The 26,647-nt window shown below is 52.7% G+C and overlaps 1 protein-coding gene across 25 annotated transcripts in view; it reads left to right on the top strand.

Moving 5' to 3' along the window:
- LOC101078919 (adhesion G protein-coupled receptor L3-like) overlaps window positions 1–26,647 on the top strand; it is a 126,633-nt gene that overhangs the window by 73,095 nt on the left and 26,891 nt on the right. For 10 of the 25 annotated variants that reach the window (XR_003889381.1, XM_029840921.1, XM_029840927.1 and 7 more), the window contains 7 exons: window positions 7,456–7,482; window positions 9,560–10,369; window positions 17,063–17,410; window positions 18,452–18,555; window positions 19,976–20,161; window positions 21,416–21,454; window positions 25,797–25,980. Coding sequence is in view for 24 of the 25 variants with exons in the window: in XM_029840921.1 (XP_029696781.1) it covers window positions 7,456–7,482; window positions 9,560–10,369; window positions 17,063–17,410; window positions 18,452–18,555; window positions 19,976–20,161; window positions 21,416–21,454; window positions 25,797–25,980 (1,698 nt within the window). In the remaining variant the exon portion in view is untranslated. The remainder of the gene's footprint in view (window positions 1–7,455; window positions 7,483–9,559; window positions 10,370–17,062; window positions 17,411–18,451; window positions 18,556–19,975; window positions 20,162–21,415; window positions 21,455–25,796; window positions 25,981–26,647) is intronic. The other 15 variants (XM_029840926.1, XM_029840942.1, XM_029840937.1 and 12 more) reach the window with 7 other exon arrangements.

The following is a 26,647-nucleotide window of genomic DNA, read 5'->3' as shown; positions in this document are numbered from 1 at the left end:
GCGGGGGGGGTTGAATGAGCTGAATGTAAACATTTCTCTCTGTGTCTTGAGTTATGAATCAGTAATTAATCAGTAATTAACTCAATATCCGGCCCCCTTGAGGTCGTCGTGGTGTAGCCGTTGGGACGGGAGCGTCTCCATTCCGTTGAATGTCCTAATTCAACTTGTTTCTTCCAGTCCACCTCTCCTCAGCTTGCATCTTGTCCTCTAAATGTCCCCCCTCCTCTGTCCTTTTATTTGATCCCTCTATTCGCTCTCTTTGCAGTCGCGACCACCCTCCTGCCCCCACCCCCCACCCCCCACCTCGACTGACAGCTTTTATCTGTATTCTGCTGGCGGCGCCTCTTTTCTTTTTGGGATAAATTACTGCTCCCTTCTCCGTATCTTCATAAGCCGGAGAGATTGGGCCATCAGATCCACGTTTAATGAAGGCAGAGGGGTGCGGCGGGTTGATGGGGGGGGGCCTCAGACGCTCCATCAACTTTATGAATGTGGAAGTTGATCAGCTTTGTTGGTTGTAATTGAAAAATTAGTCATTCCCGCTGAAGGTTTCCCAATCAATCGCTCTTTAAGTCATCGGGATCGAGTCGAGACATTAATTGCGCGTTATTCACGTTTATGTTTTCCCTTGTCCGTCCCGACGAATACACTCCGAAAAATGAACCCCCCCCTTCTCAGTGGGCGCCCTCTCTTTCCCGCTCGTGTCGTCCTGCTAATAAGAGACGAACGACTTTACACGTGAAGCTGGAATATTATTTCCCAACCGCGCTGTTTAAGTCGTAATGGACTCGTCTGCTCCATTTGCCTAAGGACACACTCCGCTGTGTATTAGTGCAGTCCGTGCATGCTCCCACATGCACTTTGCAGATTAGCGCGGCTAGCCCCGGGCAGAGCTGATGTGCTGACCCTTTCTGATGACTCATAAACACGACGGCGCTCCGGTAGCTGACATCTGTCTCCTCCCCGCCCTCTCACCTTGACTTTTCAATGGTTCAGCGGAGAGATGCGCCTCTATTCTCTCAGCACCTTATTAAAACCTCGCTCGCTCGCCCGCTCTCTCAATCTTCCCCTCGTCCCAGAGGCGACGCTTGTAAGAGGTCAACACATCTGCGCCTCCCTCCCCGTTCAGCCGCCATCCTTCCTGCTCCGTAATGAAGCTCTTACACCCCCTCAGTGGCCTCCCAAATTCTCAGACTTGTCACACAAGAAAGCGCATTCCAACCTGCCGCTGCCGCTACAAGACCGTTGTTGACAGGTTTGTTGTTGCTCCTCTGGAACATCTCCCCTCTGTAATTAGATGCTTATGTAGACTCGGTGTCAAACTGACTGATTCGGTCAAGGCGAGGGGCCAAACCTGCCCACTGGGGGGGCATTAAACCTGGAGCCGCGCTAAAGCTTCGCTTTGGACGTAAATTTGAAACTTCTGGCAGCGCGAGTAACGTCGAAGTCACGTCGAAGTCACGTCGAAGTCACGGCGAAGTCACGGCGAAGTCACGTCGAAGTCACGTCGAAGTCACGGCGAAGTCACGTCGAAGTCACGTCGAAGTCACGGCGAAGTCACGGCGAAGTTACGTCGAACTCACGTTGAACTCACGTCGAAGTCACGTCGAAGTCACGGCGAAGTTACGTCGAACTCACGTTGAACTCACGTCGAAGTCACGTCGAAGTCACGCCGAAGTCACGTCCAACGGGGAGTGCTGCACCGAGTTCCAAATTCAACAATGATTGACGATTCAACCACTTCAAATGATTTAGAATTAGTCAAAATACATTTGAACCTAATCGTGTCCCCTTTCCAGGCTGGTTACCATAGAGACCATCTCCGAAAATTCACAAAATTTCTAATTAGCGGGTCTGTTTGGACCAGAGACGCGTTTGTAATTAAAAAAAAGGAGAGGAAATATAATTGGGGAGAATTGTTGATTTCCCTCCGCCTGCACAGGCCGACAGCAGGTGCGGCTAATTCCGTTAATACGGCAGCTTTTCCGGTGTAAATTCATTCGAATTCGCAATAAAGCTAGCGGCTAAAACCGAGGCCATGTGATTCCTGCCGTCACAATCGCACGTGTGCTTTCACCAAACTGGTGTTCAGGTGTTTGACTGACACTTTTAGATGCACATGTTGGGTACGCTAACGGTGGAAATGAGGGAAGGAGGCGAGAGGAGCCGCTGGAAGGTGGCGAGTTCCCTCCACTGTCTGCGGCTAATAAGGACGGTGTAAAAGCCTGTCTGACACGCTGGGATCCAGCTCAGGCCGGTCTGAAACCCCTTCACTCTCTGCACGCCAGCACTTACAATCACGCTATCGCTTTTCCAATTTGAGCGGCTCGCTGCTCTCACCTCGTCCAATCTTCCCGTGCAATTTGTCATCTTCTCTCACTTCCAACTTTCCTAATTGATTTTTAATTCATTTTGCTAATAATATCAACAGCTAACAGGTTTGCGGCGCTCTCCGCGAGTAATGAGTTGATTGTTTTGGCATGTTTCGCCCGACACCTGCTACCAATCTTCGTCCTTCTGTGCTGGCAGGTGAAACCGTGAAATCGGCGCCCGGCACACACGGCTATCGTTTACACCGCAGCCTGAGCAGAACGCGGCGCGATTAGCGAGGGCCCATTATCTAGTGGTCACGCTAAAGATAAACGCCACCTGTGTGACCAGGACGCTCCTCCAACTGGGGGAATCATTAGCAGGGAACACGATGCTAACGGCTAAAGGGCGCTGCGGTTTCTGCTGACATCTACAACGTAGCGCCAGTGGTTTGAACGTGACTGATGGGACATTTTTTGGACGTTCATACCAGAGATAATCAGAGAATTACCTTCCCGGGCGGCGCCACCTTCCTTAAATGATTTGGCAGCAACTTTTGCCTTTCTCTGAGTAGATCACTTTGATGCTATCAGTAAATCTACTTAGCAGATTGTGTCGGGACGTCTGCCCTCCAGCCTGCCCTCGTTAGGCCTGCTGACATATTGACAGCAGATTTATCGGCGAGCCACGCCCCCGTCGCTCCGCGCTCAAATGCTAGGGAGCGTTCACCCGTTTGTCGAGATCACATGTCGCGGTGCCGCTAACGCCCCGGACGGGTCGCTATGCTAGGCTCCTGTCGGGTGTCGCTGCGTCCAGGTGAACGCCACATGTGCCCCAACATAAGCAGGCGGGAATTTATGGCAGTGCTGCTTTCTTTCTTCTGGTGGTTGCCATGGCACCGCGATGAAGATAACAGTTTGACCTATAGATTTAAGTTGCGGCCGGATGCACGGAGGCAGACCAGAGGGGCAATAATCTAAACTCAACGGCGTTTACGGCCATGATGGACGCTCGCTTTTCCTCGCCGCCTCGGGCCAAGCCCGCCGCTGTCGTGCCTAATGGCTCGTTTAGTTAGCGAGGTTGAGGGCGGCTACGTGGCTTTCATGAAACCAGGGCCACGACACCTCGCAGTGGCGGCAGTTCTCCGGAGGTCGTGTTTGCCAGTTTAATGTATTTATGTTACACTCAACAAGCTAATTGGCTAACGGGCGTAAGCGGTGCGATTTTCCGTGTCTGGTGAACGATTCAATAAGCAGAGGTACAGGACCGGACGTCTTTGTTGCTTCTTAGCCCGAGGCCGCTTCCATTTCCCTTTAAATAAGTGTGTTAATGTGAAAGAGGGGGGAAAAAAATGCAACACCGGTGGAAAAAACCCCCCCAAAACTGTTGTTTCCAATTCAGGAGTCAAGATAATTGTGCAGGGAGGCTCTGATCACCAGGGTAGATAGATGACGGTGTGAAAGGGGTGAATGTGGACATGTAGGAACTGTTTCCCCCCTCTAATAGCTGCATAAGCTGTTGTAATCTATCAGCTTCTTGTTCGGGCGGCGCGCTAATACACACGCGGGATCCTTCCTGCTCTTATTGCGTAAACAGAAATGTGCGCAGCGTGCACGGCGGACTCAATTCTCCCACCAGCTGAACAAGACCTCCATTTATGTAACATAAGCAGAGCTTTCATCTCAGCGTTTTCTGCAGCACACACACACACACACACACACACACACACACACACACACACACTCTAGGTCTGGGATATGGCGCTAATTAGACGGGGCTTTCTTCAGGGGGGTCGCTCCTGTTAATGATCACCCCACAAATCAAAGCTGTTATTGCTCTTTGTTCAATCCCCTCCCCCTACCTAAATAGCCCCGCCCCCTCACAGCCATACGTTTCCTTTCCCGAGTTCAAGGTCCTTGAAAATCAGGGAGGAGCAGCAATGTTGTTCCTGCTCAAGCTGTAGTTTTGATTTTATGTCTTTTCCCGGCTGCAAGGAGGTGGGATGAGCTCCAAGTCCTTGCACCTGTCCCTCGAAGAGAGACAAACATAGGACACACGGCGTTGTCAAGGTTATGAGATAGCACAGCAGCTCCCAGTGGGGACGGAGAGACGGCGGGAAGCAGGAGATTGGATAAGCATGTGAAAGGAGCACAAAGAGAGCAGACAAGTGGTTGAAGGGGGGGGTGTTGAGAAATGGAACATGTAATGACGGTCTGAGAGAGTCATGAGGGCCGGCGGAGGGAAATGACAGAGGGGAGAAATGAGGAAGATGAAGAGGGCACCCGGAGAGGGAGAGGGAGAGGGAGAGGGAGAGGGAGAGGGATGGCGGCTCGCCTGTCCTCCCCCGCCCGTAGCCACATGCTATTCAAATCACCGTAATTTGTGTCACTAACTAAAAACCTGATGGGATTAAAGGGTTTGTACTGCAGCAGAGAGATGGGGGGGGGGGGGGGGGGGGGGGTGAAAAATGTTGCTACCATTCCAACCATGAATCTCTATTAGCGGATAATGATGCCATTGTGATGCCTCTCAAGCATTAGTGTGAAATTGGGGAGCCTTAATTATTCAAATGAACCCCCCTGTAGCCGCGGCTCACGCTCGCCCATGGGCGGAATGAAGGTCCAGTCGCACAGCAAATAGAGATAATATCAGATCCACACTATCTGTGACCCAGATGTTGGTCCAGACTCCGTATCGGGCTCTGTGATTAGCTTCCACGTTTATGTGCGCAAATGACTGCAAAGGTCGGCGACCTTCGGAAAACCTATTGGCAGTAACTGTTGTTAGGCGGGAAAAAAAAGACCACTTTGATTAAAGTTTCCCACTTTAAAAGCTCGTCCACTCGCGCGAATTTCCCGACACGAGCACTGATGACACCTGCTGACGTTAGCATGCTAACACCAAACACTGGGAGGCTCCCGAACGGCTGGAATCGCCACTTCCTCCACTTCTCTTAACCCTCCATTTGTTTGTTGCCTCGTTCACGATAATAAAAATCCATAATATTCAGCCCCCCCACGTGTGTGTGTGTGTGTGTGTGTATGTGTGTGTGATACCATTAATTCCATCTTCATTATCCCAGTTGAGGGGATTCTTTCCATGAGTTGTATTTTTAGATGATGTTTAAATGAGACGATCATCGGATGCGTTTTGTCTGCGGCCCTTCCGGAAAAATAGAATTGATGGAGGGGAAAAAACCCGAAGGACCTTCTGCACCGCGTCCTCGTTAAATCTCTTTGGATCAGAGGGGAACAGCTGCTGTTTGTGCTCAACACAAAATTCCAGTTTTCCAGTCCTGTCGCGTCTAAGGAGGTGGGCCTCCGGGGCCCCGGCGTGTGACGCAACAGCACGCTCCGCCGTGTCTCCTGGAGGATCCCGAAATGATGTCGGATCACGCGCTTCTTCATTCCGGTCGCCTCCAATAAGGCAGCGAGACAGAGCTGGGATGTTTCAGGGGATTCGGAAGTTCCCTTTCCCAACCGCACCTGCGTCCCGGCATCATCCGCTCCGCCGTGTTTGCAGGGAAACGCGGATCGGGCGGCGCAAACAAATTGTCTTTGACTAACCGGAGAAGTCGACCCTCCACCCGGAAGCAAGTCGCGATCAAGTAGCGGGGTCGCGTCGTGTTCTGTAGCCCTCGGAGTTGCGTTTCCGTGTCAGGGATTTCATCCCAATCCTCCCTTCTCGCCCCATCTCCCCCGGCGACCGCTTTGTGTACCTCTTCTCACATCCCAGCTGCTAATGCCTTTTCCTATAGATCATTACCCTCCTCTCCCCTCGCCGCAGTTAGCGAGCGCTCAATCAGAAATGCCAGCCTCCGCTCCGTCCCTGTTGTGTGGTCGGCGCTCACGGGAAGGGAAGAGGCTTCGATCGGCGACATTTGACCGGTCCCTCGGTTTTGATATATGTGTCCGCGGCGGGCCGCGTTATTGGCAACTCTGAGCTGCCAGTAACGGTGATTCAGATGTAGCCCGGAGCCATTGTTGCCCGCTCCATATGGAATTATTGGGCCCGGATGACAGCTGAGACGTGTGCTGTTGATGAGGCGCCGTGCTGGAGCAGGGGAGAGTATTATGGGCTGGCAAACGCCACCAACTTGTTGAAAGCCGCTCCCTCCTTTAGGCCCCGCCCCGCCCGCTCTTTTGTTATTGGCTCACTGCCCCGCATTAACATCGTCTGCCGCTAATAACTTTCCCATCTTTCAATCTTTACCCCACCCGCTGACCTCTGACCTCCATACCTCAGTCTGCTGCCGTCCCCATTTGGAGGAGAGGGCTCTTGTAAGCCCTGGTAACAGAGGTTAATCCTCTCTTATTAGAACTGGGATTACTGGAGGGGAAGGGACAGGACCGGCAAAATGCCATGACTGACATAAAAAGCGCGGCTATGAGAGGATGTAATAGCGCGGCGAGAGCAAAGAAGCGGTAGCCGCGGTAGCTTTTCAACGAGATGAGCCTCTTGAATCAAGAAGGCTTTAAATGTAGGTCACTGTTGACAGAAATAACCGCAGTCAACCTGCTCGGAAGAGCGGAAATCAAGGAAACAATCCCAATTTGTTGCGCTAGGCCCTAGCGGCAGAGCCGCGGCTCGCTGCTAATTGTCAGGAATCCTGCCGCGACGCGCGCTGAGACGCGTTGCTGAGGTCGCACTTCCGCGTGGCGCTGTCCAACCTGGTTGGCGTGACTTGCTCCGCCCTTTCCTGACACGGACGAACCAGCTCAGATGTCACATGACGGGTCATCCCGGTCGTCCCACTGCGAGCCCGTCCTCAACGTTCCTCGTTTGTCGCCCCAGTTGGACGACGGTTGCAGGTGAAGGTCAACACGTCCTCGGGCGTTAGCCTCCCAGCTGTAGCGCGATGCTACACTTGGCTTCTCCGAGCACTCGTCTGACACATGTAGGCCACTTTAACCTTCCTTTCTGAAGAGTAGAGGATGGATGAAGAGTTTTTTCTCCCCACCGCAGCCGCGCTGAAGGTGAATTATTTGTGTTTACTGGGTTTACGATGTGATTAACGTGTCTTCTCCCAACAGGCTCTTGTGTTGCTCTGCTAACCCCTTGTTGTGATTGGTGACTGTTACAGTATGAATTAGCCTTCCCAGTTAGCGCATCAATAACCTGTTCTCTTTCTTTCTCTCCTTCCATGCCTAAAAATAGAAGTGGAACAAAAAGGTAACTAAATGCCAACAATGTTTCCTTTTCATCTGCATCTTCATACGAGTCCTCCGGATTCTTCTGTCTGTCGTTTCTGCTGGTGACGGGTGGCCGCGGCGGGTTTTTAGCGCTTGGCGCTCATTTTACGGCTCATTTCCGCGGTCGAACGCGGCGTTCATGGGGAAAATGAAACCGGCTCCCAAACATTGTTGGAAATCTGAGCAAAACTCACACACTTAATCTGCCGCAGCCCGCAAATCATTCTGCATCATGCTAGCTTTCATTGGAGATTCATCAACAGCGTCGATAAGAATGTCGGTTATTTTGCAAAAAGGTCACCGCGGACCAGCTCCTCGCTAAAACCCCATAACGTTGACATTTTAATCTCCCATTATGACTAAGATTATTCCAGCTCTGGTTTATCAGCAACAAAATATTAAAGGAGCAGGAGGTGGGGACTAATCAATATGGAGTCCAATAAGCTGTCAGCGTTTTTTGATTATAGCTGCGGCCGTAACCTTCAGGGGCCCCCGGTCAATACACACCTGATCATAGCAGCCATATTCTCAGCTTATCAGCGCCGCAGGAGCCCAGAACACGTCGGAGCTTCACATCACGCGTCCCAGGAGATGTTTTGAACGCAGCTTTGTCAAATCTATAAAGCTGCACTTCAGTCAAATATGAAAATCGGAATTGTTAAAACAATCATCAAATGGCTTTTGTTCATATTTTGACTTATTAATGAGTTTATCTTAAGTGTGTCAAAGAGAATCAGTGAAACTTTCTGCTGCTGCGGCGTTTTTTTTTTTGTGGAATTCCCCATGAAAGTCGCGCTTGCTTTTATCCTGCTTCTTTCATTATTTTCGGATGTCGGCTACAAGCTAAAAACACAGTTTTCCGACGTTTTGCCGCCCTAATGCGGCCCGACCTCGTACCCTGAGTGCAACTCATCTGGAGCTTGTTAGCTTTTAGCAGAGCCGCCGCTGAGGTTCGTGGCGGGGCGACGTGTCAGCGAGACGCGTCTCGCGACATTTTTCTCCCGCAGCTAGACAACATGTTTAATCGTGAGAGATTACAAGAGAAGGAAGACGCTGCTGCCGCTGTCGCTTTTCTCATCTTTCTGCTCGGAGCGCCGTGCTTTTCCTTCTCGTTAGATCGGCAGCAAGAACCTGTCAGGACTTCAGGCTCCGGGCCGATTATACCGTCAACGGAGCCTTTGCACATGAGCTTAAGAAAGGAAGACAAGCGTGGAAATGGTTTTTTTAATTAAAAAAAACACCAAAATATTAATATTGCAGTTTGTTTTTAACCCAAACCTGCTCTGATTGATCGATTAAAGAATTATACAGGTCAGGACTGGACCGCGTTGGAATCTTCCGGAACGTTCCACCTACTTGGGGGCCTTTTCCTTTTTTTATGGTTCCAGCTTTGTACTGAGGCTTTTTCCTGCTCTCTGTTCATCCAAACTGGTATTTTAGTGCAGTTAATCTGACTCTTTAGTGCCCCTGAATCTGGTATTCCTAATCCCGAATCCACATGCGACGTTTCCAGAGAAGCCGATTATCACAAATGCATCGGTCCGATACGATACGCGATGAGCCCAAATGAGCTCTGGCCGTTGAGCCGCCCCGGCCTCCAGACGCCTTTATCAGATTTGACTCCGAACCGGTTCAGGTGTAATTGGGTTTGGCTGTTGGCTGCTGTAAATCACACCGCCGCCGGAATAATGGACAGGCCATCGTTAAACAGGTGATGTAATTACGCTGTTTTCCGTTTTGTTCTGGAGGCAGCAGCTCTATCAGCCACGAGCTTCCGCCCAAAAAAAGGACAATTTCAACCGTTTCAAGCGTCTGTTGCCCTGTTTGGACTTGGTCATGTCTCATCTTCCTGCATCTCACCGTCCCCGATCACTCAGATGAAGCACATTTGTTCTTTTTTTGCTGTCTCAAACTCATCCGGAGGACGGCGTGGCGTCACCACTCCTTTCTTCACATCCCACAGAGCTGAATGACCTTTTGACCTTTAGTCCCACGCCCTCCGGTGCCCCTGTGACTGCCTGACAACGTAACTCTGTGCTTGTCTTTCCCCTCTTTTGGCTCCTCAGTATTCCTGTGCCCGGGGCTTCTGCGCAGGGTGTACCAGAGCGAGCACCTCTTCGAATCGGACCACCAGTCAGGCGCCTGGTGCAAGGACCCCCTGCAGGCCTCCGACAAGATCTACTACATGCCCTGGACGCCGTACCGCACCGACACGCTGACCGAATACTCCTCCAAAGAAGACTTTGTCGCCGGCAGGCCGACCACCACCTACAAGCTCCCGCACCGGGTGGACGGGACGGGCTTCGTGGTCTACGACGGCGCGCTTTTCTTCAACAAAGAGCGCACGCGGAACATCGTCAAGTTCGACCTCCGGACGCGCATCAAGAGCGGCGAGGCCATCATCGCCAACGCCAACTACCACGACACCTCCCCGTATCGCTGGGGAGGGAAGTCGGACATCGACCTGGCGGTGGACGAGAACGGCCTGTGGGTGATCTACGCCACCGAGCAGAACAACGGGCGCATGGTCATCAGCCAGCTCAATCCCTACACGCTCCGCATCGAGGGCACCTGGGACACGGCCTACGACAAGCGCTCGGCCTCCAACGCCTTCATGATCTGCGGAATCCTGTACGTGGTGAAGTCGGTGTACGAGGACGACGACAACGAGGCCACGGGGAATAAAATCGACTACATCTACAACACGGAGCTGAGCAAAGACGGCTTCCTGGACATCCCCTTCCCGAATTCCTACCAGTACATCGCTGCCGTGGATTACAATCCCAGAGACAACCTGCTGTACGTGTGGAACAACTACCACGTGGTGAAGTACTCTCTGGACTTCGGTGCTCTGGACAACAGGCTCGGTAAGGCTCTTTATTTTAGACGCTAGCAACGTCCAGTCTTTATTTTCTGCTACAGATTTAATAGTCTCCATTCGACGCGTGTCCACAAGCTCCCAACGGGAGACACTCGGATGCTCTCGTCAACGGGAGAAAGGTCACCGAAGCGAGCCGAGAAATTCTCTACTTTTCAATTTGTTTTACTCTCTTTTTTACTTTAATCCTTTTGGTTTTAACAGCTCAGATTATTGATGCTTTTTTTTTTTACAAATCGACGTAAAATGAAAGTCGACAGAATATCGGAGACGGCATCACCTCGAGACGACGTGGGATGGTGATAATTGCCTGAGCGGAACGCTCTGGATGTGTTAATTCTGAATGTTTTTAATTGGTTTCCTGAAAGGAAGTGGTCCGTACATAGCTAAAACGTATGAAAGGCGGCACCTTTAGCCTCGACCCGACACCCCGACACCAGAACGAGTCCATGTTCTAAATCGGAAGTATCTTTTGTAGCGGCGCTCCCGGCCTCCAGCCCAGCCTTTTCCCACCCTGGCAGATCTTTGCCGAAGCGCCGCTCAGATAAAAGTTTCAAAGGCGTAATTTATCCGCCACATTGTTCTTTTTGTAATTAAAGGCAGCGGTGGGGGCAGCCTTTTGTCTTTGCCTTCAGAAATGTCAGAACTCATTCGACTGTGGCGTTCTCCTCCTGAGCCCGTTCCTCCTGCTGCTTTCAAGGCTGATTTCTTTTCCTCTGCCGGCTGCTTTTCTAACCCAATTATGATATTTTCGAGACTCTTCTGCACCAACCTGAATGCGACGTTCCCTTTCACTGGCCGGCACAACGCTCGCTGCAGCGGCGGCCGCATGGACACGGATAGTAAAATGTTGCATTAAGTGGATTGATGGAGCTGGAGAAGAGATATAAATGTCAGATAAAGAGACAGCGGAGGAATGAAAGAGGGATCGGAGTGACTGCCGAGCGATAAAGCCTTTTATTTGATCAACTCCCGGAGCAAACGGATCCAGAAGAGGAAAACATGCAATTTGGAGTTAAGTGCGTCTCGTTGCTCTCCAAACAGCGTCTGGGTAACGACGGCGGTGGAGCCGGGGCCCAAACGCCGCCTCCGCCGCCCTCAGACGGACGCTCGGACATCAACGGGACGGGCAAAGCACCGCCTCATTGTAAAGGTCAGGAGGTCGACCCCGGGCTGAGCCATGACTGGAGCCGCGGACAAGAGAGAAAACTGTTGAACCGTCTGGATACTCACTTTTTCCCGTTCACCGCGGTTGGGTTTGGTTCCATTTGCTTTGATCTGGCCGGAATGCTTTGATCTGATCACAGTTCAGGTGACTTTAGAGATCAAAAGTCTTGGAATTTCCTTGGATATTTGCAGCACATTGTGCACATTTCAAAATGCCGTTGTGCACGTTGTCCACGGATCTTCATGGCATCTTCACCGTTTGATGTTTACTGAGTAACTGAGCGGCTTGGCGAAATTCCTGTTGGGAATTAGCTAAAGCTTTACTGTAACGAGCCAAACTAGAACATTCTGAGGGGGTTTAATGGCACAAGGAACCTTTGAGATTGCAGGTTTGTCCCGGTCGTCGGGGAAAGGGGAGTTAGCTCGCTGATTTTTTAGCATATTCTTGTGCAATCCTGCACGTCTGCGGCGGTGTTTCGATGTGCTTCCACCACCGTTAGCATGCGTCACCTCAGCGTGCTCACTGGGAGAACTGGGCCACACATGGATGCGGTCCAGCCCGCAGCTGCGCCCGCATGCTAACGTCACGGGTCGCGGCGCATCGCACGCTAAAGAGCGCCGGGCACCGCGAGGAGCTCCGCACAGAAACGATGTTTTTTTTATTGAAGCGCTCACGAAGGATCTTTGGGTTCAGAGCAGATTGAAAAATTCATCGTTCTCCCTGCGTTTTATAACCTCCCACAATTATCTAAATTGAAGTGAGGCTCCTTAACAGGCCGAGCAAATCTTTTACCCAAACATGCTGCTTTCAAGGACAGATGATCTATGCCCAGGAGTGCTTCCATGACAACATCGCTGATAATTAAATTCCACAAATTGGTGATAAAAAAAAAAGAAGTGCGGCCGCAAAAGTTATTAGCCGAAAGATATAAAATGTCTGCTGCCGGAGCAGGAAAAGACGAGTCCTGGAATTGCCGACATCATCCTCTGTAAAAAAAAAAAAAAAAAAAAAAAAAGGCAACTGTGTTAAATGTATGGAGCTGATATTCCCACGATATTCCCAAGATATTCCCAAGTGGAAGTGCTGCGTGACGTCCGGAGAAGGCAGCTCGTATTAATAGCTCATAACCAGGCGATCACCCATGAAAAAATCGCTTGCTTTTTCCTGACAACTGGTGTGTGGAATCATCGGAAGACCGCCTCGCTGCTCAACAAGCCGTCCGACCGTTCTCTGAAGTGCTTATCTGGTTCAGCATCACAGATCGCGCCCCGCACATCCTCTCACGACGGGAAGGATGCACACTGCTTCCTGTCTCCTTGCTCATCCCAAACAGGAAGTCAGGCTTATATTAATCCTATGGAACCTGCTCCGTCCTACACAAGCTAATTCTCACCGACGTTTTGATTGATTGTTATGAGTTGGCTAGTTTGTCCGTCCACCCACCTCAGCTAGCCGATAGCGGTTTGTGTAGCAAGGTAGGCGATCCGGCCGGCCGCCGCGGCAACTTCCTGTTGTAGCAGATCCTGTATCCTGCCAGGGCTAAACGCTAATCTCAGCAAACGTGTTACTTCTGGGTTTAAAACCTTGAACTAATACCTTACTTAGCAACTTCGACTCCGTGCTCCCACGCCGAAACACTCGTTTGCATGCCGCACGAAGCCCTTTTGATGTGGAGGCTTAGAAATGTAGGCTACATGCTTATTTGCAGGCTGCGCGCTCATCACATGCCCGGCGCACCTCTGTAGAGGGCAACTTTCTCTGGGGGGAAGGAGCGAGGTTTGGGATTAGAGTTGGGAGCGATTTTACTCGCATGGGTGCGCACGCACGCACGCAACCTTTTTGCTCACCCTTTAATACCGCGACACAATGGAGCTCTGTTAGCGGCGCGGCTTTGGATTTTTAGCCCCGGAACAGCGACTTCTTTGTCGGCGCCTCGAAGCCACGCTCCCTCGTGTGAGGAGAATTTGCTGAAAAGTTTCTCAAAAATCAAATCGCTGCAGGAGCAAAGACGCGCCGGCGCTCCCGCTCTGCTCCCAGCGCCGGGATTTTGAACGACGGCTGTCGGTTTTGGCGCGCGGGCTCATGATTCAGGCGGTTTAGAATGTGGCATGTTCATTTGTTCTGCGTGATTCCCGATTATACATCACATGATTCCGTCTGCCATTCCTCATCAGGATTGGCCATCCATCACGGGCCGCCATAGCGCCGCTCCGAACCGGGAATCATATACAGATCAGCTGCGTGGTGAGGGGGTGGCAGGCCATCCCTCAGTTGGGGCCAGCACCCCATCCATCTCGGCTGACATCCTATTTCTCTGCTGAAATAAGAAGCAGCATCAGACGGGGGCGATCAGACTAAATAAAAGGTGAATGGAAAAGCAGGAACACTTTGACGGCGTTGTCCAGAGCCGTGCGCGGGCCCGGACCGCGACATTGGGCTGGAGCAGCTTCCACCGGCTCCTCCGCCGCTTCCTTCTAAGTCTCCTTGCTTTTCCAGAGTCTTGGATCATCAGTCGGAGACACGCCCTGAAGTTAGCTAACGTGGCGAACGACGCGGAGGAGCAGCGGCGCGGTATGTGGGCGGGGCTAATCTCACCGTGCTTTTATGACCATTGCTGACTTTGGTCCAGTCTCGATCCATCACACGTCTGCCTAAATGGTCACGTGTCGTTGACCTCTTTTCCATCCATGTGAGCACGTATCTAGGGCTGACCTTCATAGACGCCCCCCCAGCTTCCATCCATCCACCCCTCGTCATGTCGGATGATATCGTAGCGTCCGTAGCGTCTGGCTGCGTCCACTCTCCACCTCCTGATGGATCTGCCGGCCCGTCCAGAAAAGCTCCATTAAACCGCCGCTCCTTTATCATCGTGTTACCCCCCCCGCCGCCCCGCCGCCGTCCGTTCACGTGGGTGAAAGAGGAGACGGGGCATCGTGTTGGACATGAACATTAGGGAGCGGATTAGCTGGGAAGCTAGTCCTCGTCTGTTCGTCTGTGGCGTTGGGAGGGTTTGTTTTACTTAGCGTGGCTACAAATAGAGCGGCGAAGCAACAGCGGCGACCGGCTCAGACGTCCTAACGTGATTACTGAGGATCCGGGAGTAGGTAGTAATTACAGAAATGGATTTCAGGTATTTTTAGGGCTAAAAATACACGTCCCAGAACCCGAACGTCCCGGTGGTTAGAGAAAAGAACGCAGGTGGCCATCGCAAGGTTCAAATCCTAAAAGTTGGAGGTAATTGGGTTCAGCACGAGGTTGGAGGAGTCGCTTTCACCGTCTGATGCTCAATCCCCCCCCCCAGAACCCTCCCTTTGATCTCAAGTCTGCAGAAGTTTCTGCCAGACGGCGAGTTTGCTCTCGGTAGCGGAAACGTTAAGTCATACAAAACGGATCCTTTTCATAATAGCAGGTTTCCCGTGGCGACGTGGAGTGGGCTTATCTAATTGTGGGAGCCACGAGCTCCGGGACGCGGCGAGGGAGAGGCTAATTACTTATAAATGAACGCTTTGAAACCAAGCACAAAGCGGCGCGTGTGAGAGGTGGAAACAGACTCCCCGCATCTGTTTCAGGGGGTTCCTGCAACAGATGACGCACAGTCGTCGGCGGCTCCTGCCTGGTAGCTAGCATCCCAACATCTGGCCGGTCTCCCGATCTCCTCGCTCATTACGGCGGCGGCCCCCTCGGAGGTTCATGTTTGGGGTTTCCAGCCTGGGATTGAACCCATAGCGTGACGGTAAAAAGCCAGAGAGGAGAAATAAAAGTCTTTCTGATTGGAAAAGCAAGCGCTTGTCACGCCAGGAAAACAACCGGGATCCAGTCGGATATCGTCTATTTTTATTTCCCGGGATAATATTCGGTATTTACCTCCTCCCGACCGTGCTAGCGGACAAATTATGGCTGTATTTTAGCAGAAAACACACTAAAGTGTGAAATTACACCCTTCAGAGTTTATGAATGCGGCGTTTAATTCATAGTTATGGGATGTCCTGAAAACTAAGGGCAATGATGCTGCTGCTTCTTTTAAAAGTATCACTTTAAAGCCTAATACATAATCCGCCGTGGTATTTATCTTCTTTATGCCTCCCGTTAAATCAGGGTTAATGCGTTCCTCTGCAGCTTATTTACTCCTGTCAGTTCTGGCAGCAGCAGAACCCGGCCACAAACAGGACCCGTCCTGGTTGGGCCACCTGAACCGCGCCAGTAAGTCCCTTATCGTCGGGGGCCCGTCCGCACACCCTCGGCGCCGCCAGCTTATCCGAGCCGCTGCGCCGTGACCTTCGCTGACCTCAATACGAGCCGGGAATCTTCAGATGTGGGAGCTTTCTTCCGGGTCTCCGGCCATCCCTCCTAAATCGATGCTCCGTCCCGACTCGTTTTGGGGGTTATCGTCAAAAATGCTGCGCAAACAGGATAAATAAACCGGAAAGCAGCCGGTGTCCTTGGGAATGTCTCCATATGGACGCTGTCAAACAAGAGCTTCCGGGATCCAAATGATGCTCTCTGATTGGCCGGTTTTGGAATTTCAAACTAAAACTCCAGCTGATGTTGGAGGCGACGTTAGACTGATTGCTCCCCCCCGTCCCTGGTGGAGCGTCTCCGCGGGAGCGTCCTGGACACCCGCCGATCCCGAAAACCGCCTAATTTGCCGTCTTTGTGGCTCCAGACAACAAATCCTCAATCAGCCGGCGCTCTCGCGGCGGCTTCACCCTATTTAATCAAAGGCGTTTGTGCGAACGCTGCTAATCGGCGAGCGCTGATGGCAGGCGGGTTCGTGTCATTACGGCACGCCGGGAGGGGGGGGGGGGCAAGAAAGCCCTGATAGACGGGTTATTTCTGACCTGCCGACCTGAAACTCACCCTGATTAAATCCCTTTCATCTAAAGGCGCCGCCCATTTGTCACGCCTGTCGTCATAATTGCATCCTGGCCGACGCCGCGGCGGTGACCGCCCCAAGTTGCGTGTTTGACTGTTTGGCTATGAGGAAGCGTCCTCCCCTGGGAACTTATTGACTAGCGAGCTAGCTAGCTAGCTTCCTCCACGCTGAGACAGAGAAACATCACTGCAGCACCAACTGGAGAACATCAAGGTGGAAAAAGAGCCTTCCTGGGCCTTGCAGGTGGATATTCACGAGCCCTCGCTCCTCACGTTGATAAAAGGTGCCTTTAATTGGGTCTGGGGGCCCGGCCCGAGCCGGGAGGAGGGACACTAATGGAGCGGAGCCGAGGAGCTATGGAGTGATTGGTGACCAGGACCCGGGCTGGGCTCTAATGTGGGAGCAGGAAGAACAGGAAGAACTCTGTCCTCTTGTGTTCCGTCCTGAAAGTTCTCGTCCTCAACCGCTTAAGCTGGGCCTCGAGGGCGACCATGGCGAGGACAGAAGTCCTCCAATTTGTCCCTAAACGTCCAAGCATTGACTCGGCGTGTTGGCGTTGCCCGAAACAAGTTCCCTGCCTCTCCTAGTTCATCCTCCTCCTCAAGACCCCTTTTGACGTCTTTCTTTTCTCTTTCCTCCAGAAACGTCCTCTTCCGTCATGGTTTACATGGACGCCACCACTGTGACAACCCGGACCACCGCCCGACCGGCCACCATCGCCATGACTACCACCAGCAGGAGCACCACCACCGCCAAGACGCTTGCTGCGACCACCCCCATCGTCTACTGGCCGCGGACCACGACCACGGCGGCGCCCGTCCAGACGGTGGAGGGTTTGGACCCGGAGGACAACGGTGAAGAGTCTCCTTCATCCAAGGGTCCCACAATGAGGACGGAGTACTGCGGTCCTCTGCTGATGATGGACGTCTCCTGGCCCAAGACCAAGCCAGGCCTCGTGTCCAGAATGCCGTGTCCCCCTGGAACGATCGGTGAGTTTTGAGCAGATTTCTGGTGGAGGCTAACGCTAACCCTGGCTAACAAACGCTAGCATCAAACAAAAGATATGCGAGGGAATGCAGATGAAACCCCTGGAGGGGGTCTGGTGATTGAAAAGTGTCTGAGTGGCATCCGCACGACGGAACCCCCCACGGAGTCCAGGCCGCGGGGGCCGCGGGGGGGGGGGGGGGGCTGATTGTTCTGACAGCTGACGCCGATGAGGCGGCGACAGAGATGGACGTTTTTTTTGAGAAGGTGGCAGCGAGATGGCGGCTGAGGCCTCGGAGGTCACGCCAGCCTTTTATTGATTAGCGATCATATTAGTTCCGCTCCAAACCCTCTTCCTCACGTTAGCAGCTAGCTAGCCCGGCCTTTTCCTGCCCCCTAGACCAGCAGAGCCGCCAGGAGGAGCCCCCCCCCCCCCCATGTTCTTCCTGCCACTGGAGCCTGGTTGGGGCTCAGACTCGGGTCTTTTGACAAAGTGACGCACGCTCACGCACGTGCACATGCACGTACGCTGGGTACAGGCGACCTGCTGAGCCCCCCCTAACAGCCATCATATGGAGAGAGAGATAGAGAGATAAGAAGACCCCCCCCCCCCCCCCAGCGCTGTCTTCAAAGCTGCGGTGCAGAACTCGGCTCTTCGAGCTTCCTCTGAAAGTTCCCGGAGATCCGTCTCCTCCATCTGCTCTCCCCCCCCCCCCTTCCCAGGAGGAAAGACCGAGTCCCTTATCTTATAAACCCATCAAAGGCGCGGCTGTCCGAGGTGGATCGGGAAGGAAATTATATGTCAGTCAAAATTTATATCAGGTGATGCCGGCTGCCTCAGCCTCACATGCACCCCCCCCCCCCAACCCAAGCTCCACCCCTCCGGTACAAGGACGGGCGGGACCCGCTGCCTCTCCCGATCGGCACCTTCTTGCTTCCTGGTTCTTCCCAATCTGACTTGAATGGGATGAGAGCCTTCCTGACACTGGGTTTAGCTGTCGACGCTAGCACGCTGCCCCCCACTGACCCTCCCTCTCTCCCTCCAGGCGTGGCCTCCTACACCTGTGTGGGTCCGGAGGGATACTGGGACCCCCAGGGGCCCGACTTCAGCAACTGCACCTCCCCATGGGTCAACCTCATCAGCCAAAAGGTACCAAGGTCACCACCCAGGTCCTGTTGTCCGTTCCGTGTTCCTGTCAGGGGCCTTTGGTTCTGTTCTTTGGATCCTGTTAACCGCTCAGTTCACAGGTCGGACCTGGTGGCTCCAGGGCACAGACGCTAACACGTAGCTTTTGAAACATGGCGATGGACCAGCTGCTGGGGAACAAACTCAGAGTTGAGGGAACTAAACCACCAGGTTCCTCTGAAGTGGCGCCATGGTAACGGGGTAACATGGCGCCACTAATTAAAACAAAGTTATTCACCGCTCGCGCACAATTGAAATCACAACGCCGATAATAGAAAAAAAAAAATGCGTGCACGTGTTTAAGGGCATTCTTAACGGATCATTAGCCAGGAAAAATTGGCGCCGTACGTGTGAAGAACGGGAAACGGGCGCGGAGATCAACGCGGCGCAGATGCCGAACGCACATCTGGCACTTCATTAGCCGTAGAGTCATCGTCAGCGAGCGGCGCCGCTCGTTACCAGGCGGCCCGGTGGAGGAAAATAAGAGAGGAAGAGTAGAACAAGAGGAAGGACAACAGATGAGGGGGAGGAAAACGGAGCGTCTCCCTCATTAGGGAGCGGGAGGGCCAGACGGTCCCTCCGTAAAGGCCTGCTTAAAGGGCCCGATTGGCTGGAACCGCAGATCCAGAGGCCGGATCAGGTAACAGCCGGGCTGTTTCCAGCGTGTCGCCGCGTCTCCGGGATATCGGTTCCAATCTCGGAAAAACCGCCGTTCCCTCCGAGGAAAGTGAATAACGGTCGCATTATTCCGGAGTTTGTCATGGCTGGACGCCTCCACGCGTCCGGGGGAAAAATCTCTTTTGTGTGGAATTTGTTTTTCTTTTCTTTTTATTTGTGTTAGCGCCTCCACGTGGGTTTAGCCAAACGGGAAAGCTAATTATTGATGGGGTTTGAAGCCCAGCGAGCTTTAGCGCCATAAGTGAAAAATAAAGACACAAAAGGGTCCTAATGTGGACTGAAAGGTTCCTCTTCCTTTCCTGTGCCTCATCGATTAGCCTTTAGCCTCACATCAGTAGCTAGCACATCATGCTAGCAGATGAATACAGTGGAATTTTCCCATTTATTAAAATGAATTGAAAGTTTTAGCTCTAATACGATATGAAGGCGTGAGAGGAGAAGTAAAACCGACAAACCTTCAGCGGCCGCTTCCCTCCCGCCACACTGCGGCGACCCCGGATCGTTTCCGAATGCTCCGAAGCTACCTGGGGGAATTCCTGCGATGTTTGATTCCATAATGGCTTCTGGACAAACCGTTTTCCACGGCGTCGCTCGGCTGAGCGCGAGCTCGCCGCGAAGGAAGGAAACGATTAGCGTTCCTTTTAAGGATGCACATGTCCGCTTTCATAGCACTTGTAGCCTTGTTGCTAATCCTATTTTGGCTCAGATAAAAGCTGGAGAGACGGCTGCCGTCATCGCCAGGGAGCTGGCGGAGCAAACCAAGCGGAACCTCCAGGCGGGAGACATCACATACACGGTAAAGGCCATGGTTCAGCTGGTGGACCTCCTCGACGTGCAGCTGAGGAACCTCACGCCAGGCGGCAAAGACAGCGCCGCACGGAGCCTCAACAAGGTGAGAACCTGCCGCCGAGGCGTCCGCGGGTCTGGGCTCATTAGAGCAGCCCGCGCTGCCTTCAATGACATCCGGTAAAAATGGTGAATACGCTCTGGTGATTAAGGAAAAGCAGGCTAAAGGTGCCGGATCCAGTCCAAAACAGTTGGAATATCAACATGAAATAAAATGAATCTCATTTTAGCGCACTGCTAATAACATATTTAGCTTAAAAACACAGATTTTACCTCTAAACAACAATTTAAAATGATTATTTGGATTATTTTTTTGGGTTCGACCTCTTAAAAAATCAAAGCGCCGTCATTTTAAAAAGTAGCTAAAATTGCTGGGCCCGAAGCTAACGCCTTTCCTGGGATCACAGCGCGCCGCGCGGCCCGCAGATAAGCTAACATCAGTGGAATCCAAAATGTCAGTCGTTAATTTGCTGGAACGGCTTCAGTCGTCGGGGAACGCGGACACCTGTTCCCCGAACGGCGTTTTTATTTGGTTGCGGCAGGCGCAGATGTCCCATCGAGATTTTTAGTGTCGGTTTTCCTGCGCTGGCGAGTCGAGGCTGGAAAGACGGCCAACGGGAAATGTCAGTTCACACCGAGGAGTTTTTCTTATCGAGAATATCGGATGATTTCTTCCCTAAAAGCTGAACGCGACTGAAAGAAAACAGCCTAGCTCTAGCGTGGCAACAGGTCAAGGGTCGTGTTTTGATCTTTATTTCTCGTGTCCCTTGATACGCTGTTGGCAGCATCTGGAGCTCTCGCGGTGGACTTGCTATGCTAATGTCCCCGAGGACCCGCCGGAGACTCGACGGCTCCGCTCCGCTCCTGATGTTCGCCACCTGAGTTCATCCAGTTCAACAGCCGCCACCGCAGTAGCGCGCTAAACGCTAGCCGAGCGCAGGAAGGATCGAGAGATCGATGTAGATTTGGCGGTCAAAAGTCTTGTTGGCTAATGTGGCGTCGTCTTTTATGTCGAACTCTTTGAGGCTAATTGACATGATTTAGTTTGGGGGGCGTTACTGTCCAACGGTAGCTCTGCTGGCGATGCGCTTCGTATCGGAGCCCTAATTTAAATGATTTGCTAGCCCTGCTGAGCTAACGGCCTTTCAGCCCAGCTAAATTGTTGCCGACTGAAGAGTTCTCTCCAGTGAAAAGTACAAACCGTTTTCATCCGACTGTTTTCCAACTTCTTGCTGTCGATTTTTTTCCTTCGGACTGTTTGATTGTCTTTGTGCTAACTTGCATTTTCTCCCGGTTGCAGCTGCAGAAGCGAGAGCGCTCGTGCCGGTTTTATGTTCAGGTATTTGCTCCGGACTCTCCCGACACCCTCCAACCATCCCTGTGCATGCTCCTGCCATTCCCTCCCATCCCTTCATTGTTGACGTCTTCACTTCCACCATTATTCCCAAATTTCCCCTCAAATCTTTGACAGCAGCAGAAAAAAAACCTGCTTGTCGCGTCATTCCCAGAACGAGTTAGCGTTAGCGTGTAGTTCAAAATCACCGGGGTTCCACCTCATCGTCGTCATCCTCCCCGCTGAATTAAACATGCATCCCAGTTGGGGGGGGGGCTGCTCTCAGCTGTTCCTCAGCCTGCCTGCGGGTCCCCGGGGGGACATTTTACCTGTCATCAGAATCAGTCCTAGCTTGACGGCGGGATTACGAAGTGAGTCGTCACGCAATTCTTTTCTGCAGATGGCTCCAATAAAGCTGCACATCAGGAGCAGATGTTGCTCTATGACGTACGCGGTGGGGGGGGATTTATCTGTGTGATGTGTGAGAGTGAGTGATGAAACAATGATCTGTGATTTCAGTTACAAGCTACAGGGCTAAGCTAACTAGCATTACCGCTAATTCTATTCTAGCAAAGTAAATCAGCTCTTTTTGAATCTTTATTGATAGAACGAGACAAACACGCCAGCCTTAATGTCGGGAGTCCCTTGAGCAGGTCGACTGCTTCCCGCGCTCTCCGCCTTAATTCACTCTGTTTGTGTTAGCATGCTAACGTTTGCTCATTAGCAGAGAATGCAGCTGCTCAGCTGTGAACTTCCTAGGAGGTTGAAATCCCTCGCCGGGTCAGCGAAATCTAAAACAGCCGCGCCGAGCGCTAGCTTGACAAGCTGAAACAATAACACCGTAGCAACATCTGCGACCTCGGGGAGACGCGTTAGCGGAGGCTGTGCCTAGCGGCGGTCTTTAAGGGGCTGATAGCCATTAGGGACACTTTCTTCGGTGGGGTCCTGTTATTGTCATAAGTGCGATTAGCAGAGCGAATTAGCCGCCTGTGTTGTCACTCCACTGTCGCCAACTTCTCTGGGACTTTTGGGAAAAGACAGATTGTGCCGGCGCAGGTGCGGTTGCAGAAAACAAAGGCTAATGCAGTCGGGAGTGAAAGCACTCGTCAAGGTTGACGTCTCAATGAGCCGAGGAGCATCCCGACGGGGCTTTCGTCGAGTTCAGAAGCCGTTTCTCAAGGGTCAGCGGAGAATTCCAAAACATTGCTGCTTTAGCCGCTAGATGCTAACGCTCCCGGGCTCACGAGTGACGCGACGGGGGTGGAATCAGGCTCTCACGAGTTCCAGACGGTGCAAAAAAACCCTCCCGTGCCAAATTCTGCGTCATTCCCGAGTGTCGCCAAACTCCGACGCGTCATAATGAGATTAGCCGGCGGGAAAACGAGCTCGAGAGCATCGGAAGTTCAGCCGTCCCCTGCAGGAAGGTTGTTTTGATGCGAGGATTAAAATTCCAAAATTTGCAGGGAGGGGGAGGGCCGGAATGGTCCCGATGAGGACGCCTCCTTAAGTCGTCACCGTTAGCGCTGGAACATTGGGTCATTATTGGGGTCCTGACCCAAAAAGGTCCAGAAGTGGAGAACATGTGACCGGACCGCACCCATCAGCCCAACGGGACCTGGAAAACTCCCGTATCAGAGATCATTTGGCATCGTGTCCAAGTGTCTGATCGCGATCGGACCCAGGACACCCCCTCCTCACGTTTTGTTCACCGTTTGGTCGGATCCAGAAGAATTCCGGGATCAAGAATGTCAAATTGAGCTGTTAAACCGCTCAAAGGGAGCCGGGATTTCAAACGTTCCGAGCTGGAACCTTTAACCGTAACTGTGCTTGTACAAGCTGGAAAAGCTGGAATTCTTCAACTCCTTCCAGTGGGAATCGTAAACAGCGATCCCAGGAGATGTGACAGTGTTCGGAAAATAAACCCACGAGATCCCTCCGCCGTCACGCCGGCCGCAGGATCGGAAGACGTGGGAAAAGAACCAAATGGTCCAGGAACACACCGTCATGGAGAAGATCGCCCTCAGCCAGTATCAATCTTCCAGACCCCCAGTTCATTTCATTAATCAGCGCGCACACACACACACACACACACACACACACACACACACACACACACACTCTGGACTCCAGCCAAATGCAGGCTAATGTCCCCCTTCCTTCCGACCGCTGCCCGGTCATCCTCCCCGTTGCAGGTGGAAGATTCCAACAGGTCCCACGCCGTCGTTAGCGTGTCCCACGCCGTCGTTAGCGTGTCCCACACGGATCTCCACGGAGTTTTAAGAACATCCACCGGCACAAAAGCTAAAATTAGCAGCAGCGGCTTAGCCGCGACATTTGTTGGAGTGGCAGCGCTGATTCCTGCAATATTAGCAAGTCGTGTCCCTCAGAGTTGGGCTGCACAGACCGCCGCGATGCTAACGGCATTTGGGCTGGTTGCCCCCCCCCTACCCCCTTCCTCCTCCTCCTCCTCCACTCACTTTCTAGGCACGAGGGGGCTGGAAATGATCTTCTAGCTTCCTGCTCCTCATGAAATTTTGCAGACTGAGGCCAATGTTTTTTTGCGATGTAATTCCGCCGCCGCCTGCATGAAGAGATGAACAAGATTCCCAATCCGAGTGATGTATCGCGTGGAGGAGCGGCAAACAGAAACCAGGCAGGCATCTGGCGCATGGCGGAGGTCTGGTTCGCCGTAAATATATTAGGCCTCTGAAGAACATACTTCACTCCGATGTGAATTTTAAGCGTTTTCTTACCAACCAGACATTTTCCCTCTCGTTTTCTGTAACCTAGTTAGCATCAGATTAGCTTTAGCACCACAATAAGGATCAGGAAAACCACCGACTTGAAAGAACAATTACTTTATTTCCTATAAAAACAAGATTTAGTCGTGGATACTGCGTAGGCCAGACCCCCCCGCCCCCCCCGCTCGCTGCATCGCACACAAAGTGGCTAATTCTTCTCGCACTCGTTAGCGTGACTGTTATGATTGACACAACAGACATTTTGTTGGGTTAAAACGGCTAAATCGAACCAACCGAGAGTCCGAGAGGAAGGTCTGCAGTCGCGCTAGCGTGGTTGCGTTGACCACCCGTGCTAAAGGAGTGAACGTCAACATCGGCGCCATATTTTTGGAGGGGGGGGGGGTCCACACTCGTCTGCCGGAAAGGGGAGGCGGCCTCGGCGAGTCTGTCAATCTCCTTCCTGAATTAGCATGGGTGTTTTAATAAGCTCGATAGGGGATAGGTTGGTTGGTGGGGGTGGTGGTTGGGGGGGGGGGGGGGGGGGGGGGCTCCTCTCGTGTGAACAAAGGAAACGAAATGTCAGCGCCTGAAGAAAAAGAACTCTTTAATTGAGAGCGAGTCGACGTCAGCCGGTAGCTGAATGTCAAAAGGTGTGATTGGAGAGCGGCTGCAGATAATGAATAATTACATCAAAGATCCTCAAGTTTGGCTGTGGGGTGCACGTGCGCGCGGGCGTGGGTTTGTCTGCAGGTGTGTGTGTGTGTGTGTGTGTGTGTGTGTGTGTTCTCAGTGAAAGAGAAAAGCAGATGGTGTCGTCGGCATCGAGCACAATCAGGCCGCCGTCTCACCGCGGCGGCGCCGTAATTGAGGCGAGACGTGCTGTTTGTGCTTCGCCACTGTTATCAGGGATTAATTTGAGACGGCGCCGTCGACGCACGATCCCGCTCGCCGCTTTTGTAATTTGCAGCGGCGCCAAAGCTACCTTCCACGATCCGGTGATCAAGAGAAGAGCCTCTCCGCAGAGATTCTGCTCAATAATTGCAAAGATCGAGACGAACTTCAGGCAAAAACGCCACCGATTTCTGGCTACTGTCCTTAGCGATGCTAGCTAGCCTTCCTAGCTAGCCTTCCTGGGAACCGGACGCCCTTCGCTAGCCTTTGCTTTAAGTGTAAACGTGTCGGCGGAGGACACGTGGAGCCGTTGCAGATAAAAACTCTTACCTCCAAGGAAGCGTCTTTTCTTTAGCACTTCGGCGTTCCGGGGGGTGTGAATGGAGGAGCATTAATCACTCCAATTAAAGACTCCAGCCCGGAGTGGCGGACGAGGCGGCCCGGAGTCGCGCGCGCCGCCGCTCTGCTTCATTTACATGATTAATTCTTGTAGCAGATAAAAGGTAACAAAAGCAACCTGATAACTTATTGAGTGTTATTGTAGCTTCAGGCTGCTACACGTTAGCGCTCCGTGTCCGGAGGCTCGACTTGGAAATACGTTTTCACGCTTCGTCCTTTCTCCTTTTGTTTGCCTTCCTCACCTCCATCGTCCCCCTCCTCCCCAATCACGCCGCCGATCGATGGCGCCCACTAACCGGCTGACTTGGGCCCCGCAGGCGATGGTGGCGACGGTCAACAACCTGCTGCAGCCGCAGGCCCAGGCGGCGTGGAGGGAGCTGAGCACGGGCGAGCAGCTGCGGGCCGCCACCATGCTGCTGGACACGGTGGAGCAGGGCGCCTTCGTCCTGGCGGACAACCTGCTGAAGACGGACATCGTGCAAGAGAACACCGACAACATCCGTGAGTACGCGCCGCCGTCGGGGGCCGCTCTCGGGGTCACCGGCGTTCGCCGCACAGCGCCATTCCGCCGCGGTCTCTGGAGCCCGTGAAGGTCAGCGGATTCCAGGCCCCTCCCTCGCGGGCGCTAACGTTGACGCTAACGCGCTAACGTTGGCGCGGCGGGCGGTTGTCTCCTCCGATCGAGCTCGTATTCCGCGATGATGCGGCGGAATTAAGCGGAACTTTTTCGATGCTTTTCAAACCGGGTCCGGCGATCCAATAAGCTGTTTTGCAGACGGCGCCCGGCCGGGAAGGGGAAAACAAAATCCCGCCTGGATGTATCGCTCCTCTCCCAACCACAGGGACTCCTCGTCACATGCCGTTACCACGGCAACCTAAAAATATAGGTCTGCGGATTTAAAAGGAGCTGAGCATAAGGAGAATTAATAAGGAGGGTTTTATTGTATCTGGCACACGATTCAGGGGGGTATTGGGTGGGTGGGGGGGGGCAGGAGTGGGGGGGGGCAGGGGTGGGGGGGGCTTTATCGCTGCTGGTGCTATTCTGCTTAATTATGTGCCGCTGACATGTTTACTAGGCCTTATCTCTGTGTTTGCTCGGCTCATTTCTGCAGCCAGTTGGCTCCTGCCATCCTTCATGCAGGGTAGTTAAATGAGGACGGGGGGGGTG

The sequence above is a fragment of the Takifugu rubripes genome, chromosome 8, assembly GCF_901000725.2.
Source record: "Takifugu rubripes chromosome 8, fTakRub1.2, whole genome shotgun sequence".
NCBI classification, from domain to species: domain Eukaryota; kingdom Metazoa; phylum Chordata; class Actinopteri; order Tetraodontiformes; family Tetraodontidae; genus Takifugu; species Takifugu rubripes.
This window is presented reverse-complemented; position numbering and strand designations above follow the sequence as displayed.